General features: G+C 44.7%; 3 protein-coding genes across 3 annotated transcripts; 2 read left to right on the top strand and 1 right to left on the bottom strand.

Moving 5' to 3' along the window:
* The first annotated feature begins 175 nt into the window (after positions 1 to 175).
* SDHD (succinate dehydrogenase complex subunit D) lies at positions 176 to 3,138 on the top strand. The gene is made up of 4 exons (XM_048968153.1): positions 176 to 299; positions 370 to 474; positions 1,291 to 1,435; positions 2,492 to 3,138. Exons 1-4 carry the CDS (start codon positions 242 to 244, stop codon positions 2,655 to 2,657), a joined length of 474 nt encoding a protein of 157 aa, XP_048824110.1. The 5' UTR covers positions 176 to 241; the 3' UTR covers positions 2,658 to 3,138.
* Positions 3,139 to 3,256: 118 nt separating this feature from the next.
* On the bottom strand, positions 3,257 to 18,145 carry IL18 (interleukin 18). Its single transcript, XM_048968152.1, has 6 exons — positions 18,063 to 18,145; positions 8,407 to 8,480; positions 7,479 to 7,484; positions 6,815 to 6,952; positions 6,112 to 6,257; positions 3,257 to 5,985 (listed from the first exon to the last, which is right to left on the bottom strand). Exons 2-6 carry the CDS (start codon positions 8,471 to 8,473, stop codon positions 5,746 to 5,748), a joined length of 597 nt encoding a protein of 198 aa, XP_048824109.1. The 5' UTR covers positions 8,474 to 8,480; positions 18,063 to 18,145; the 3' UTR covers positions 3,257 to 5,745.
* On the top strand, positions 10,551 to 17,330 carry TEX12 (testis expressed 12). The gene is made up of 6 exons (XM_048968133.1): positions 10,551 to 10,558; positions 12,564 to 12,651; positions 13,184 to 13,249; positions 13,425 to 13,536; positions 13,632 to 13,683; positions 14,175 to 17,330. Exons 1-6 carry the CDS (start codon positions 10,551 to 10,553, stop codon positions 14,317 to 14,319), a joined length of 471 nt encoding a protein of 156 aa, XP_048824090.1. The 3' UTR covers positions 14,320 to 17,330.
* Positions 18,146 to 18,208: the final 63 nt, after the last annotated feature.

Genomic DNA, 18,208 nt, shown 5'->3' with positions numbered 1-18,208 from the left:
GACCCAGCGGGGAAGTTTCTTTACGAGCGCAGCCAGCCTTTATCGCAGCGCTTCTCTGCGGCCACAACGCCCAGCAGTGCCGCCGCTTCGCGGACAGCACTCTGGGGAGCCGCACCCTTACAGCCGCGGCCCACTCCGCCGCGCCGTGCACAGTTGTGCGTCTGGCAACCCGGAAGCGGAAACGCGTGTGAGCCAACAACGTCCGGTTCCGGCGCGCAGTGCCCTTGGGCAGCAGGGGACGATGGCGGCGCTGGTGCTGCTGCGGGCGGGGCTGGCGCGGCCCCGCGGCGTCCCGACGGGTGAGTGCCCGCCTGCAGCCCCGCGCCGTCCGCCCCGCCCGGCCCTCATCCGGCCTCGCTCTCTCCGCAGCTCTGCTCCGCGGGACCGTCCTCCAACGCCCCGCCGTGCTGGCGGCCGCCGCCGATCGCAGCGCTCCGGCCCGGCAGAGCCATGGCGGTGCCCCGGAGGGCCGCGGTACGTCTGCGGGACCGGGGCTGAACTGCGGCTCTGCGTGAGGGCGCGGTCGGGAGCGTCCTGAGTCGGAGGTTCAAGGCCAGGTTGGATGGGGCCCTGGGCAGCCTGGGCTGGTATTAAATGGGGACGTTGGTGGCCCTGCATGTGGCAGGGGGTTGGAGATTCGTGATCCTTGAGGTCCCTTCCAACCCTGGCCATTCTGCGCTTCTGTGAAAAGTTTAGAAGCGTAAATAGGGCTTAATAGTTGTGTGGCCCTGCAGCGGTAATAGCGAAAGTGCTGCAGGTGGAACCTGTACGGCAGCGGAGCTTCTGGGTCACCGGGATCAGCCCGACGGGGTCGGGGGTGGGCAGGGCGTGCTGCTGTGCACTGCGTGGGGATGCGGGGATTGAGCTGGAGCTGTTCTGTCACTGCACAACAGTGGGAGGTTGGTGCTCTGTGGCCATGACAGTGCAACCCAGGAGTGGGAAATGCACAGAAATGTTTGTAAAAGAAGTTGGCTTAACTGCCACAGTGCTTCCTCTGCTGCCTGGCTGTGACTGCAGGCTGTAATGGTCTGTGTTTGCTTGGAGCTCTGCTGTTGAGTTCTTTGTATTCAAGGAAACTTCTCTTAACGGTGGCAAAAAGAGGAATATTTAAAGCAATCTTTGTAGGCATTATAAAACATATATTCTGTTCAGAAGCATCTTGGTTTTGCTCAAATCAAAGCATAGTAGTCAGGTTGAAAAAATTGCATGGGGCAGATTGGACCAGGCTGCCTGTTTGTGCAGTTGCAGCACTTGAACAGAGCTTTGCACTGAACAGCACTTTCCTTGCAGGCAGTTCCAAGGCTGCATCCCTGCACTGGACCAGTGAGCGTGCAGTCAGTGCCCTCCTGCTGGGCCTGCTCCCCGCTGCCTACCTGTACCCCGGGGCGGCCGTGGACTACTCCTTGGCTGCAGCACTCACTCTCCATGGCCATTGGTGAGCACAGCGGGTTCCTCAAAACAGAGTCGGGTCTGAGTGTGAGGGTGGCCCAAGTCTTACAACCAGATGTGGCTCTGAGTCAGCTGGTTCTCAGCATAAAACAGCTGGAAAGAGAGGCAGGCAGACACTCTAGTGACTGCCACGGCCTTTGACAAGATTGACTGTACCTTGGGCTGAAGTTAGCACAGCTGGCAGTGCAAGGGTGGCTGCTTCTACTCCTGACCCTTATTCCACTGCCCGCTTACAGACAATAGCCATCATAATGGAAGAGTTGGTTGCCTTTCAGATCGCTTCCATTTTCTGCTGCTCTTCTATCTAGGGCTTCCTTGCACCCCATTTCTCACACTCATCATTAAGGTTTCAGAACCCCATCTAAATGAAACTGAGCTCAGTGTTCTGTTGTGATGGCATCCGCTGCAGGACTGAGAGTATTGCTAGGGAAAAATCCTAGGAAGAAAATTGAATATACTTCTGCTTTTCTTTTGTTTTTTTACCAAATTGTCATTGCAGAAGGTAAACACAACTATGATTTTGGGAAGAGAATTGCCACATCAGTTTGTGGCAGTCTTCCTGTTGCTGAACAGTTTTACTCTGGAGCAGAGAGTTCACTTCAAGGCTGACAGATGTAGAAAAAGAAACTGCTAATTTCTAGCTACTTTCTAATCTAAAGACACGTCATGGAGTCCCAGAGTTCAGGCAGAAAGTGTATTTCCTTCAGTTTGCTTTCTTTAGGCCTTCAAAGTCAGATTAGTTACCCATGGCTTTGTAAAGGCACGTCTCTGTTTGGGAGAGCTGTAATCAACACTTTCCACCCTGTCATTAAGAAAACTCTGAGCCAATAGTTATGTATTTCAATAGAATGTATGGAAAATTTTTATGTATTTTTTTCTTACTTGCATCTTCTTCTTTGAGTGGGAACTAAATGCTTTCTAGGTAGTTCTAACATAGGGTGGTGAAAATACTGACTTGTTTGCACTTTCATAGCAGTGCTGCTCCAGTAGGATGCTGCCATAAGCTCTTTCTTGATTTCTGCTTGTTTCTCTTCTTTTTTAGGGGTCTTGGGCAGGTAATAACTGACTATGTCCATGGGGATACTCCCATCAAAGTGGCCAACACAGGTCTGTATGTGCTGTCGGCCGTTACCTTCGCTGGCCTCTGCTACTTCAACTATTACGACGTTGGTATCTGCAAGGCTGTGGCCATGCTGTGGAGCCTCTGAGATGCAACTAGTTGCTGGCAAACATGATTGTTCCTTGCTGCCTCTGCTTTACCATATTTTTAACAAAAAGTTTAATGCAAGAACAGTGAATAATCAAGGGTCTATAGTTTGTACATATAGCAGCCAATTCGGAGCTCATCTTTCAGAAATAAATCCCCATCTTTCTTTTGATTTATTGCTACAGCAGGAAAAGTCTTGGGATTTAAAGTGGGTAACGTCCAGTGAGTTGATTTAAGCTGCAAATGGGAAGGGGTGACATGAATAACAAAGTACAGCTGAGGATGGTTTCCTTCTACAGGCAGCTTCCATGAGTGTTTTTCTGAAATACTGCTTTCTGTTTTCAAGGCAGACTCAGCGATAATAGAACTATTATTTCTGACATCACAATGAACTGTGTGTAAGGGCCTGTGACTCTTCAGGCCCTAAGAGAAAGGGGAATACTTTTTTCTTAATCCATCCAATAAACAATTTGCAGAAATTGCGTGTGTCGTTCTGAATGATTTTTACTACTGCTGTTTTACTCTGCATATATTATATATTTTTCTAAAATCACTTCAAATACTCATTCAAGCTGTTATAGCTTTGCTTTATTCGTTTAGATATTATAAAACAAGCAATGTTTTATGAATATGAATATTTTATATGAATTGTCCTTAATTCCTAAAGAGTTAACATAGACTTTATACAAGAGTGATGTTCATAATGAAAATACAGCAAGAATTGACTTAGAGAGTTCTGTCGGTTAATTTGAGATGCTGTAAGTAGCAAATGGATTCCATAGTTTCCCCGGGAGCCTGTGTTCATCTGCAGCATCTTTTGCTTTGTAAATAACCACAGTTATGGATTTTCCTGTGTGACCAAAAAGAGAAGAACATGAACCTTTAGAACGTGGTGGACTCCAGGCTCAGCATTCTTTTCCACATCTTTAGATTTGAAATCACTTCAGAGGGAAAAATGCAGTTCCCATTTTCAGCTTTCTGCTGAGACTTGGACGGTAGTGAGAAGCAGTTGTTTCCACGTTCTGATGGTACTTTTGTGGTACTGTTAATAGTGAGAGGAACAGACATTGCCATTGTTTAGGCAATAAACACAATGAGTAAGCTGCTGAATTCTGCAGATTTCGTGATTTATATTAAAATATTTTTAAAATGATTGGGCTTTCTTTGTTCGTTTTTCTTCAATTATATCACCATGGGAAATAGTGTGCAGCTGGCCACTTCTGTTTGCTGCTGTCAGGATTGAGATGACCATTTCTGTCTGCCGTGGTCTGATGTAGGTATTGCTGGAACACATTGAGGAGGGTGCGTGTGCATGACTCACAACTCGCTAGCTCTGCAGGATCTGAGCAGCTATCATAGAAATTGACATTTCCTCTTCTGAGCCCAAACGTGGGTTGTATCTGTGTGTGGTATTCTTGTCTGAGAGGTGTTGTGTGAGAAGGGAGCTGTCAGAACTCTGGTAACACAGTAACCCAGACAACTGGTTTGGAGGCTAGCACTGCTGTGACCAGCTTTCTGCGCTACTGCAGCCAGAATGGGAAGGTAACAACCACAGCTTGCTCTGCGGGAAGCACGTCTTCCAGTTCTGCCAGTTCCATGTACTTGTGTTCTAAATTACTCACGGCTGTAACAGTTTGATCGATTTGATCCATTGTTTTGAATATTCATTAGGCAAATTAAAACAGGTCTGTGTATGTTAATGCATTTTTTAATTTGAGCCTCTCTAGCAAACTCTTTCTAAGCTACAGCACATTCAGTGGTGCCTGTATGTGAGTCCAGAGAACTGCTTTTCTTGCCTCAGGAATTCCTGCAGCAGCTGGGTGGGTGAAGCAGCATAGTATGAAAACTGACAGTTGTCACAGCACTTCTACATCTCCAGCCTCTGCTTTTTTTTTAATTTTTTTTTTAATATTTAGTATTTTTTTAAATACCAAAACAAATGCTGAGATTTGTCTTCTTCTGTAAATTTGAGGAATTTTTGATTTCATGACAGAAGCTTTCCTGTTTTCTTTGATTACTTCTGCCTGTATGGGATATGACAGTTGTACCCTCTCTCTAATTGCCTCTTCAGCCTGGCAAAGTGAGAATCCAGGACCTCAGCTTCAAACCACATCCAGGTAATCACTGTCTGCAGTTGGCTGAGGAAAGGAGGAACAATGCCTCCTTTACTCCTATACACAGAAAATGAGAGTCATACAATTTCTGGAGAGTAAATATTTGCAGTGTGTTACACACACCTTATTTTTGCTGAATTCCAGTGTTTGCTCAGCTCCGAATGTGAAAGAGTGCACAGCTCAACCCCAGCATGTCCTATGTTGTCATACACAAAGATAGCTTCCTTGCCACAGCCATTTCCGTCTTTGTGATCAACAGCCCGTTGCATGTACAAATGTTTGCTTCATTTCGTAGTCATCTGCAGCTTACTGTCAAGTTCCAAAACCCCTTACATTTTCTTCATTTTCTCTGAAGACAAACAGCATTATTAAAATTCCAATTGTTCAGGTAGGTTACCAGTTCTCTAATAAAAGATGCTGCTAAGTTTACGGTAAAAGTTGTTGCTACTTCTGTTGAAGTAGCACTTCATGAATGCCACTGTATGAATGCCAATGTAACTGAAATAGGTGAAGACACAGGAAATAATGTAAAAAAATAATAAAAAAGGTAATGACGTTTATTGGCGAGATTCACGATCTGGCATAGGAAATGTGCAGTTTTCTTTTTTTCAGCTGTTTTCTCTCCATCCCCACAACAGATCTTTTCCATGTATGAGACATTTACCTCAAAACTGTTTGTTCAACAAGCTCTAAAGATGTTTGAGATCAAACTGTACAGGATTATGAACACATGCATGTTCTTGTTTATACACTTCGTAATTCTCTTTGCTGTCATTTGCTAGAAAACATTCTTCTGTTGCTTTTCCCCAACAACTTGCATTTGTTTTGCATTTGAAGATGTTCATTTTTGGACTATCTTACTGTAGCTGGCTATATGTAAATATACTAAATATACAATTGTCTTCCTTTGGATTTTGAATGAATTAGACTTCTTTCATAAAAAGCCAAATTACATTTTAAGAGTGTAGAAATATATCATAGGTTGTGCCTTTCATTACGACTCGTTACAAACTTTGTGGTTTCATCGACTTCATCTTCTCTCGGCAGTTTCTTTAAAATTAATTTTCTTAAGGAGTCTTCTTCCTCAAAGGCCAAGAACATTCCTTGTTCAAGTGAGTACTCAAACTTAAAAGCTTTGGAGCTGCAAGATGTAAATGTCTTTTTGAAAAATATGATGTTACTTTCACCAGGGATGTCTGTGGGAACTTCTCCTTCCTGTGGGAAAAAAAATAAGGGCAGGTTAGTCCCAGAACAGGATTGAGCAGTTCTCTTTCAGCTCATTTGCGTTCTCAGTTTTCCCTCCTAGTTGCATACAATGAGGTTTCAGGAGCAGATACTTACCCTAAATCGAACAACCATTTTCCCCTGCTCTTTCTCACAGCACATGTAGTAACTCTTATCTTCTACCTGGACGCTGAATGCAACAGGCATCCCTGCTGAAGGCGCAGTGGTCTTGTAACAGTGAATGTTGAAGTACATTCCAGTGCCTAAATGTAAGTTGGTTATTATTAATAGCTTGCTCAGAAGAGAGCTGCAAGTTCTTAGCCGTGCTTCTGTCTTTACTGCTGTCCTTCCATGACACTTTTTCTGACAGGAGAGCCAGGACTTTGTCAGTGGCTGCTGCTAACATATTCTTGACTTTCTGCCATCATTCAGTACAAGTTTTAATTTGCAAGAAGGCATATGAAATTGCCAGTTAGTATAAGTGGCATGTTCCAATCTTTTTGTGTTCGTGCACAAAGTGAGAACTGGATATGTAGCCTGATTTCCAGATATATGTGATAAGTCATTTGTGTGTGTTCTGTACATGAAGTTCGAAATGAATAGCTGAGGCACTCACAAAGCAGAAACAAAACTGTAAGTGCCTGGCTAAATACTGCTGTTAGAAGTACAGGCTTTTAGTGCTGAATACAGTTGGCTTAAACCTTTCTTCTCCTTAATTCTTTGTATTGCTATTTCAACTCAGTGATTGCACACAACAGAAGCACATCTAGAATAAAGAAACGGGGCAGTGCTTATGGTGTAGGTATGAAAAGCAGCATACCAGATTTCACCTCCTGATCTGTTACATCTTCAAAAGCTGCCATGTTTAAATCTGGACGAACCACAAGCAATTGGCTATTGACATTTCGAAAGAATCGTTTGATAGTTTTTTCCTTACAAAACGCATCACATTCCAGCTCTGCAGAAATATTAAGCAAAGGGGAACAAATAATAATTAAAAACAAACAAATAAAACAATGATGCTTTTGATCTGCATGGATTTTTGCAGATCACTGCAGGCTTTATTTTGTGATTAAAGATAGTGCAGCAAGTTGATAGAACAGCAATCACAAACAGAGCAGAAGCCATCATTCTTTCCACCTCTGGCTCCTAGCAGCCCAGGCAAGGCAGAAGTCTCCAATATAAACCAGAGAAGCTACAAAACCTGTTAATGGTAATACATAGGCAACAGTGCTCTCCTCTGTCAAACAATTACAGTTGCACAAAAAGCTCTTTGTATTAAGGAAGCCCATATCTGCACCTCTGTAGGAAATATAGCAACAGCAACTTCAGAAGGAGGTGATCTGTAGCTCTTAGAGTAGCCATTAATCAGTTGGAAAATTTGTTCTCCAAGGCACACAGAGCTTTCATGGGTTAGTACACTTAAGCAGGTTAGTTTAGTTAAAGTTGATAAGGAAGTAACAAATGCTGGGCTTTCAGCTTACCATCATCTTGGTCCCAAGCGAGCAATGAGGAGGAAAAAAACACATCATTAATCTCTGCCTCACAAAAAGAAACCAATTTCTGAACAGTTTTGTACTGCAAGACTGGAAACCAGCCAGCCACGCACTTCCAGTATCACAAACACACCAAGCAGAGCTCTTCTCACCACACAGCGTTTCATTTGGGAGCACAACAAGCTCAACAATGAAGCCACATCATCTGAGAACTGAAGATATTACCAAACCAAGAGGCATGCAAAATATTGTAGGGCTACTTAAGGGTGAGCAGCTCAGTTCAGTGTAGGCCTGTAACCAGGTGATGAATGGCATGCAAAATTGTGCTTCCATCAGCACCTTTGTTCCAAATGAGCAAATTTTGAATAATTTAAAATCGCTTCTAAAGAAGCTAGCATTGCCCAAAGAGAGATGGGAAGCTGGCCATTTATTCCAGATCACCCCACAGTGTTCCAACCCTTCTGAGGACTGTTTACTGGAATAGTGTGCAGTAACAATTTCACTGATGCAAATAATTTGCCAACAGAATTTCAAGCAGAAGCTTAGGGAAAAATTACGTGAAATCAGAGCAATAAAGACATTGGGTTTCATCAGCATTGGAACAGAGGAAGTTAGCCAAAGCTTAAGGTGTTCAGCAGCAATATGGTGCTGAACTGCCGCCACACTGGAACAGCTGCCTCAGACTCAGATGCTTTTTGCACTGAACAGCCTGCCTGCATAATCTAAGAACAATGGTTCTATGAAGAGTGTGGGGACAGTAACTGCTCTGAGGATGCTGGTGGTGTGGAGTTAAAGAAGGGATTCCACAAAGTCAGGGATGCCTGCTTAAGGAAAGGACTGAATTGCACAGCAGCTTTTGATCTCCTACGCAGTTATCAGAAACCGGGTGTCTCTTTCAGCAGTGGACAATAATTACCTTCAAAATAGAGGCAGAGGTTTTCTCTGAGCCGTACTGCACACACGGCGATCTCTTCACAGCTCATCTTCACACTGCCAGAAACACACCAAGAGGATTCGGAGCTAAGAGCAATGTTTCTTACTCTGTGAGCAGAGGGAGTTCTTGGGTTTGTTCTCCCTTGGTGCACAGTGCTGTACTAGGGCCAGCATGTTTCTCTATATGTTGAAGAACTGTTTGCATGTAAAGGACAATTGGTCCCTTTATCTGTTGCTTTTTATCATTAGAATTATGTAGATAATCCTTCTAATTCTGTGATTTTATAACAGTTTTCATTGGCTTATGTGATGACTTGAATTATTGCAGCACACCAGGGAAAAAATGACAAAACAAACCAAAAGTGACAAAGAGACATTTGTCCTGACAAGGACTTGGCTGCTGGGATGGCTGCTGTGGGAAACAATAATTCCAATAAATAAACACTAGAATGTATTTATCAACAAAAGAAAAACAACTTGATGTGGGTATCCTCTTCAAAATTAAAACAGCATTTACCACTCTTAAAGGGAGAATAAGCATAAAGGAAGTTAGAGCACAGCAGGGGAAGACAGGCATTCTCTCTCTCTGGCAGTATAGTTTTAAAATGACCTTTTCTATATTGCTGAGGTTTGTGAGGTGCTTTGCCCACTTTTCCCAGCACAGCCATGGCCACCAGGAGCCAGCATCTGTACGGAGGCTGCAGCGGGGCCACATGCATACAGTGTAGAGAGAAGGCAGAGCGTACGGACACTGCAGACAGACAGCATCAAGCAAACAAGGGCAATATGACTGTACGAACGCCGAAATCACTTTATGGAAGTAGTTTGGCACAGGGGGTGTTTCATTCAGACTGAGCAACTCCTGCCAAAACAGTTTTTTCCCTTGCACTCACTGATGGAGTAGTAAATGTAAATAAATGTAAAACCCAGCAAACAATGGAAAGAACCAGCACTTGCACCAGCACTTCATTTTCATTCGGTACATCTGACTCGCTGCCAAGGCTCTTTTTAATCACTCAGAAAAGAATTATTAAACAAGCAAAATCTAACTGAGCAATGCCACCAGGTAACTAAGAGCAGACATCAGCCTCAGGGCTTGCTGCGGCGGAATTACAGCGATTTCCTCTGGGAAAGCACTGTAAGGAGTGCACTGGATGGCAACGTTTCCTTCCTTCACGTTCTCGGGCCCCAGCTGCTGGTTGCGGGACGGGCGTGAGACTCACAGCCGAGGGCTGCAAGGAAATAACCCCGAACAGCGCCCGCCTCATTCGGAGCAGTCAAAGCAAGAAACCAAGGACTTTTCATTCGTTCTAAAGAAAACGGGAAAGCACGTGCCAGATTTACTGATAAAGCATTCAAGGAAAAGGCGGCCATCGCTTTAGCGGGTAAAGCCCACAGCCCATAGCAAACACAACGCGATCCAGCTCTTTGCCCCTCTGTGAGGCGAGGGGCTGCCGCTCCTAACGAGCCCCTGCGGGGAGAGGAGGGCGGAGCGGAGCAGGGGCAGCGGGGGGCAGGGGGGCATCGGCCGCAGAAGGGCAGCGCGGGACGCGAGCGGGAGCGGGACGGCAGGGGAAGCGGGAGCGGGGCTGAGCGCAGCCCGGCTGGGTGCCGCCCGGCTCGGCGCGCCCTACCGGCAGCCCGCAGGGAGCGCCGCCGCCCACGGGGAGCGTCCCCGCCCGGCTCGCCGCGCTCCCGGCACCGGGGCACCCACCGCGCGGCCGCCCGCTCCCCAGGACAGGCTCCGGCCGAGCTCGGCGGCCGCGATCCTACCGGGCTCCTCGGCGGCTGTGGCGCGGTGTAAGCGGGAGGGAGGCGGCGGAGCCGGGCGGGTGCCGGGAGCGGCGCTCGGAGCCTCCGCCTGCACAGCGCGGAGCCGGGAGGAGCGGCCGCGGGAGGAGGACTTCAGGCGGGTTGCATCACCGTCCGGGAACAGCGGCGGTGGGCAGAATGCAGGGCTTGTTCCAGCTGTTGTCTGCGTACGCCTGCATTTATTCGGTGGCACTTCCTCCTCCTCGGTGGACAAACCGAATCATGTAAATGTGAGGTTACGAAGGGAACTTTTTTGTTTTGACTCCCGTTATCTCACGCAGATGTCAGCACACATCTCGTTTTCACGCCGACACGATGGTGCAGTCCGTTCCCTGCTGCACCCATCCCCGGGCGGCTGTTCTGCGCTACGCTCCGGCACCGGGTCGGGCGCAGCGTGTGCCGCCCTCGTTCCCAAAGAGCACCGGGACACACAGCTCTGATGTGACACCTCCACATCACCTCCCCTCCTCCGTATGAGCGTCCTTCTGGGGAGCAATACGGGTTCCTGTGGAGGAAAAGAAAAGCCCTGGGGGTTGTGACTAGCAGCTGGCACCAGATGAACGGGGAAACGAAAGAGGGAATGGCTTTAAACTAAAAGAGGAGAGATGTAGGTTAGATGTTAGGAAGGAATTTTTGACCCAGGGGGTGGTGAGGCGCTGGCACTGCTGCCCAGAGAGCTGTGGGTGCCCCATCCCTGCAGGCACTCCAGGCCAGGTGGGATGGGGCCCTGGGCAGCCTGAGCTGGTGGGGGGCAGCCCTGCCCACGGCCGGGGGTGGCACTGGGTGGGCTTTGAGCTGCCCTCCAACTGAGCCATTCTGTGATTCTGTGATTCTATTCTATGAAATGATGGCTCCTAAGTTGTACCACCTGTATGTCACTTCCAAAGTCATTTCCAAAATTGCAAACAAATAAAGTGACAATAGCCACTGTTAACACCTAAGTGGCACAGCCACACTGTGTGATGCTCCTCAGGAGGCGAGTGCTGGGGTGCTAAATGCAGTGCAGACACCATAACTATAGTGTAAGTGCTGTGTGCTGATAGGACAACTCATGATATAAAACCAGGAAAATAAACTTGGGAATGGATAAGCAGCAGACTTCTGCAGTCTTGGAGAAATCATGGTTTGGTCTCAGGACTGTGGGAGAAAACTTGAGGCATTCTCCCTACTCCATGCCTGCTACTGCTCATGGAGGTGGTGTGGAAATCCATATGTGCCTTTAGGGCTTACATCTGAAAATGAGGAATATAATTTTGAGGCCAAAGCAGCTTCTTTCAGTCTCTTCTCTAAAATAATAATCCTAAAACAAACAAACAAAAATGGATCACTTTCCTAAAACCTGCAGATCTTGTTAGCTCCATCCATAGGGAGCAGTGTGCTTTGCTGGTGTCTGTTGATGAAAACTACAGGCATGTCAGAGAAATGCATAACTTTTTTAAAGCTGTTGGAAGGAACTTATGACATTGATTTAGAATAACACGTAAAAAGGGGAACTCGTGTTACGGAATATTTCTCAGAAGGAAAAATTTTCTTTGCCCAGTCACTGTAGTACGCCAACAGAGTAAAGGCTCATGTTTCAGGCAGATAAGCACAGAAAAGCACATTTTTGGTGACACTGCTTTCAGATGGTGAGTGTGTGCATATACATCCATTTACACTGAGTTATGCTGACAGGATTTAAACCAGACAGCAATATTCCATCATCCCCATCCAATTTCCTGATTTGTTACAAGGCGTTTGGAGCACATGGGTTGTGTTTACCTTGAGCTGCAGTTCTACCATCCTCTAGGTACTCTGTTTAGGCGGTTGTTTCCTGCAGTAGTATCTACAGATAGGTCAATAAAAACATAAGTGACTTCTTCCTTGCTTACTTGTTCCTCAGCATTGTCCCCGTAGCCATCAACTTCCTTTCAGAAGTTATAAAGTACAATTGCTCTTTTCCGATGGAAATAGAAAGTTTCCATTTTTTGTTTCTACCCCTGAGAAATTTTTCTTGTCATTCAAAATAACATTGCGTTTTTTTCTTTGCACTCAATTATTTTTTTTAGACCTGTGGAAACATTCAATGGCATTATTATGCTCGGCCCCAAAGTTTGTGCAGCCCCATCTCTTTCAGCCTGCAGTGTGTGTAGGAAGCAATAGGTTATTATTATTACTGCTTATTCTTGTCGACCTTTGAGACCATAAACATCCCACTGGGTCCCAGAGTTCTTCCCTCTCCATCTTTACACACTTGTGTGTTTAAGGACCGAGGTCGAGCTGGTATCTGGCTCTGATGTCGGTTCCGAGCTTCCATTTCTCCTGACGCTTTGACATCTCCATTTTCAGAGGAACCAGAGCTGCTCGCGAGGGAACGGCTGAGATGCTCTTCTTTCCCATCCGAGCTCTTTCCATCAACTATCACATCCAGAATGTGGTAAAAGGCACTTCATTTATTTTAATGTAGGTGTCTGCTCATGAAAACATGCCAGCATGTTAATTTAATTCACACTTAATTCGCGTATCGCTCTGACGTCTATCCGGACGTGGTTCCTCATCACCTCGTTGTGCCGCGCCTGGCAGCCAGCTGAGCAGCGCCGCTGCTTTGAGGAAGCGTTCAGTTCTTCTCCCAGCAGTTTCATTTCTTGCCGCGAGCTCTGGCTTTCAGAGGACCTCCGGGCAGTACGTGTCTTTTTTTCTCTTAAAACCAGAAGCGAAAGATGCCAAAAATTCCCCCTCCGCGCTCCTGTATTCCGGCTCTGTCCCAACGGCCGCCCCGAGGCGCGCGCCCGCTGCTCGCGCGGTCGCCATTAGGGCCGCCAAGGGCGGGAAAACCGAGCGCCGGCTGAGGGAGCGGGCGGGAGCGGCCCTGCGGAGCGCCCATCTCTGCGGGTGTTTCCCGACCGCGCTACAGCCACGCACAGCAGCTGATGTTGTACTTTATTCCTGGCTATCTATCTGTTAATCAGATAACTATGACGAGCAGCGCGCAGAAACCTGATGAAAGCAGAAGTAAACGCAGGAAAGAGCTGGAGGTGAGCCGTGAGGAGGGGCCTCAGCAGCACCTACACTCCGTGAGAAGCAACTCCAGATCTTTTTGACACTCTTCAAGTAAATTCTGGTGCCGAGCTTGTTTCAAGCTATAGAACCTGTGTGCGTGTATATATATATATATTATATATATACAGTTTTCATGTGTTCTGTTGTCAGGCCGATGATACAGAAAGCCCTCAGCTGTCCTCTGCTGACACAGCAGACCCAGCGCTTTCGGATGGCCTGCAGTCCCTGTACAAACCTGAGCCCCTGGAAGAGCTGCTAAACGGTGATGTATTCACACACCCCGAGCTGAATGCTGTAATTGGACGCCAAGATAGACTTGTTCCACTGTTTGAATGAAGTCACTTTTTCTTTTAACAGAGATGAATAAAGAAATCAAGAACTTGTTGGCAAAGTATGCCCACATCTTAAGGCAAGTTACTGTGGTCTCATTTGCACAGCACTTCATAGTCACAGAATCACAGAATGGCTTGGGTTGGAAGGGACACCAAGGGTCATCAGATTCCAAGCCCCTGCCACAGGCAGGGCCACCAACCTCCAGATCTGGTACTACACCAGGCTGCCCAGGACCCTGCACAACCTGGTCCTGAACACCTTCACGGATGGAGCATCCACAGCCTCTCTGGGCATCTTTTCTTGCTGTGATGGATTACTCTGGCTGCAGTTAATTTTTTTTTTATTTTTTTTTTTTTTCCTGTTACAATTATAAACAGTAGATTTTGAAATAAAAGCAATGTTCTTTGTTACAATAGAGTAACAACAGCATTTGGTCAGAAACTGAGTATTGATTGACTCCATTTTAAAGTAAAAAATAAAAGCAGCTCTAACTAGTGAGGAAATCATTAGCCTTAGTATTGAATTTCACTTTCACTGATGTTTTTTCTTTTTTCCTTCCCAATTAAGTGAGAGAGCAGCAATGGATGCTTCTTACGTGCAAGAGCTTGATGGAATCTTGAAGGAAGCGAGAACAATAGAAAACCACTTAAAACAGAAAAAAGAGAGTCTGAAGCAGAGATTCGCTATGATTGCAAATACTCTGCAAAGCTAAATGAAGTCTGTTACGTTGCAGAAATGCTCATTGTTGTAATCAACTTCGATACATAAAGCTTATAAACAATGCTGGATGTGATGAATGCTTCATACGTATTTCTGTACATATTTCTAGCAGTTCAGGAAACATTTGTCACCTTTAGCTTCTTATCTGTTTTAATAAGTATATGCACTATAAGGAGTAGTGGTAGTTCAAAAGACGCAAAATATTTATTTTGAATCCCACAATGACTTCAAGGGATTCTACAGATTAGAACAGCATTTCCTATTTGCCAATCCACTGTTTAGACTGTTCCTATGCTTCCATCCCAAGAAAATTAACTTTTGGTACCCAAATCATAGTAGAATGTACCTTGAATTTTACTTTCGTTGTTGTCTCCGAACATAATTGAACATGACTGAAAAGAGAAGCTTAGAAATAGGAGAGTTCTATTAAGAGTACTACTTTGGAAATGTATAACAAGAGCTTAAGTCTTAATGTAAATATGTATTTTGATATATCTCCAGCTTTTCAAATGAAATGAAGAGTGTTTTCATATAAAAGTGCATTGTCAAAACTTTTCTGGTAGTGTCAATAAATAAAAGATGATGTTATTACTATCTAGAATTCCAGTGATCTTTTTTTAAAATTATTTTATTATTATATATATATGTATACAAATCTAGTTTATTTAAGGGTGATTATGGAGTTTTTTCAACAATTTTTCTTTCCTGCCATTTGACTGTTAAAAAAAAAGATGAAACATAAAATATGCAAAATATTATTTGTACTATATGTGAAGGCAATGTAGTAAAGAAAATTGCGAGCTAGTCCTGCTGTTATAACATAATATACCTATCCCTTCCTTCCCCAGTACTGTGCACTTGAAATATTTTCAGACTTAGTCCTCCTTTCACCCCTTTACCTATTAAAGGCCACAGCTGAATGTGCTACCTATCACACTGCTACTCTGAAACTTGACATCTGTGATGAGATTTTCCAAGGCACCTAAAGATGCAGTTGCGTCCTCAGTAGGATTTTCAAAGTGCCTACGCATGTAAGCGCCTTAGATGCTTAGGAATTTTGAAAGATCCCATAAGATGCCTATCTGCATCTTTAGTGTCTAAAGACTTAAAATCTCACCACAAGTATATATAATCTTTTAACAACTTCTGGTAATTTTTAAACCAATCATTCTGGTAATTCTATTTAAATGGAAGAATGTAGAAGAAAGGGGGGGAAAGTTTTGGAAGCTGAATTTTCTAGAATATTGCACTGGATGTGTATAGAATCATTTAAGAAGTTGAATAAAAGCAGAATTTAAAACTGACTTCTAGGAAGTGTGTGAAAAGCTTCCTGCAGTTACTTGCATGAAGATCAAAGTAAAAATATGACTTTAATTACTGCTCAGTATCCATCTATTTTATCAAAGCCAAAAGAGGATTGCTGCATCACACACCCTTTTTAGCTCAGTTGGATTCAGATCATCCTTAGTTTGCATGGCTCATGAACTGAGTTACAAAGCTCTTGCTCTCCTTTCAAGTTTCAATATGATGTGGAAAAGCTGCATTGCATTGCATAGTGTAAGTTTCTTACCTTAGAGGATCACCAGAATACAGATTCACAGTGATACTGTTGCAGTAGTCTGCTCCATTTAAAAACCCAAATGCCAATAAGAAATGGCAGAACTGCTCTCTTAGAAGGATGAAGCTGTGGATGAAGTCGCACTGGCACCTATCCCATCACTATCCGCTTTCCAGTTTTACTGAAGGAGGTTGAACTGAAAATTAATTGGCTTTAAAGCTGCCAAATCTGATCAGCAAAGCTCAGCTGGTAACTACATTTTCTTTAAGCTTCTCCCCATGTTGTTTAAGCTGCATTGCCTTAGCAAATTAGCAAGAAGGTCTAAGATGACAGATCAGTAACAGAATATAAATGGATTTTTCTAGAAATCGAGGAAGCATCTGAGGCAAAGTTCTGGCTCTCCTGAAGCTGCAGGGATTTTCGTCTGTGACTCTTGCATTTCTGAGCTTGCTGTGGGTGCCTTCAGAATCCAGAAATTGTAAGTGACAAAAAACTAACATTCAGCTGTTCTCACTGCTCTGCTCTTATCTAACAGCTGGAAATGGAGAATAGCAAATAATGCAGAGATAGCTGAGGTGTTCAGGGAAGATGCGTCTTCACCCGGAAAGGTTACTCATGGTTTTTCTCTTTAAATGAAATTTCTGCTGTGCATAGATGCAGGGAAAAGGAAAAAAACAGAAGAAACGAGGTGGCGTGTATCATAGCTGTATTTGGGGCTCATGAAATTCAGGCTAGAGCATGTCAAAATTCACCTTCGATAATCTTAGAACCTCTAGGTTTTTCTTTGATCAATCTTCGAAAAGTTGGTAATGAAGGCAGCGCCTACAAACAAGGATAAAGAATTGAAGGTTGATGAGTCTATATCTCAGCCTGTGGTGATTCTCAACTAAATTTCCTAACAACCACTTCAAAAGCATCTGGGAAAAAAAGCATTAGCAAAAAAAAAATTTAGTCAGAGTTGCTAACTTAATATATATGTGACAACAGGGATGGAAGAGGGTGTTATAGCTTGGTGTAAGGTAACCAACACTTGTGCATTCTGTTATATATAAATAGGAGCCATAAGGAAATAGGGGCTGCAGGGGAGATTAGAAGTTAATCAGAGGAATCATTCTCATATTTCCTGAAAGGTCAGCTTGGGTGGCGTTCTTCAGGGATCTGCCTCAAGCCTGGTTTGTTCTGTAATATCCTGAATGATTTAGGAGAATGACATTGGAGAATAGTTTTGTTTTCTTTTTTTTTTTAAGCAAGCTACACAGGGTCACAATTCCTATCAGTAATGTATGTTGAAAATTCACTGTAATCTCACTAAGATAATGAATGGATCTAAAATAGAGATAAAATTCAAAGCAGATGTGGGAAGCATTACACTTATCTAGGGGAATCAAGTGTTCCTTACAAAGCAGAGGAATGGCTGGAGCTGTTATGATGGCATTGGGTAAGAGAGAAAAAGAGAGGAGATGCTGTAACTAAAGAGTAGTGAGTAAGGCATAAAAGCATTACTGTTCTTTGCTCTATACGAGGTGTGTCTTAGCCAGGGAATTGAAAGCAGGCTAGGCAGAGTCTGGAGTGGGAGAAGGGAGTAATTATGGACCAAAAAACTATGAACTGTTGGGTTGAAGTTCAATTTAGAGAAAGCAGAAAACAAAGGATGGTGTAATCAGTGATCACACTGATCCGCATCAGTGATTAAAAAAGGGCAGTAATCAGTGATAAAAAGGACAGTAATCAAATATTCACTGTGTCTCACAGAAATGGCGGGAAGAGATCAGCTTATTTTGCAACAGAAGATTTAGATGAGTAATAATCTGTCCCATTTTAAGGGCACGGTGGGATGGGTTACACTGAGTGCTGTATGTGCTGCCCTGCCAGCCATCGAGGGCTGGGGCGGCTCCTAAGAACTATTGGGAAAAAATGAAGCTAACAAGGCCACAGCAGGGCATTCACACAACGGCAGCACTTTTCTCTTTCCGAGGGAAAGGAATGGGTTCACCTTAACACGAAGCAGCAGGATGCAGCGCACCTCTGGTCCGGCCCTGCCTGTTTTGGTGTTCTTGTCTCTCAAACAGTGCTCCTGAAGTTCTGAGATCTCTGAGGTGCAAAATTGCCATTTTTGACACAAACCAAAATATTTTATCAAGTGGAAAAAGCCGAGGAAAACTGACAAAAGTTTTTACCTGGCTACCCGCACACGGATGCGCTCCCTTTCCTCCCCGGCTCCAGCACGTTTCCCCGCGGCGATGGATGCTTTCACTGCTCGGTGCCTGCGGGATGCGGCCCGGCCGTGCGCGGCACAGCGGAGCTGCAGCGCATCCTCCAGCCC

This window comes from Lagopus muta, chromosome 22 (genome assembly GCF_023343835.1).
Source record: "Lagopus muta isolate bLagMut1 chromosome 22, bLagMut1 primary, whole genome shotgun sequence".
In the NCBI taxonomy this organism is placed as follows: domain Eukaryota; kingdom Metazoa; phylum Chordata; class Aves; order Galliformes; family Phasianidae; genus Lagopus; species Lagopus muta.
This window is presented reverse-complemented; position numbering and strand designations above follow the sequence as displayed.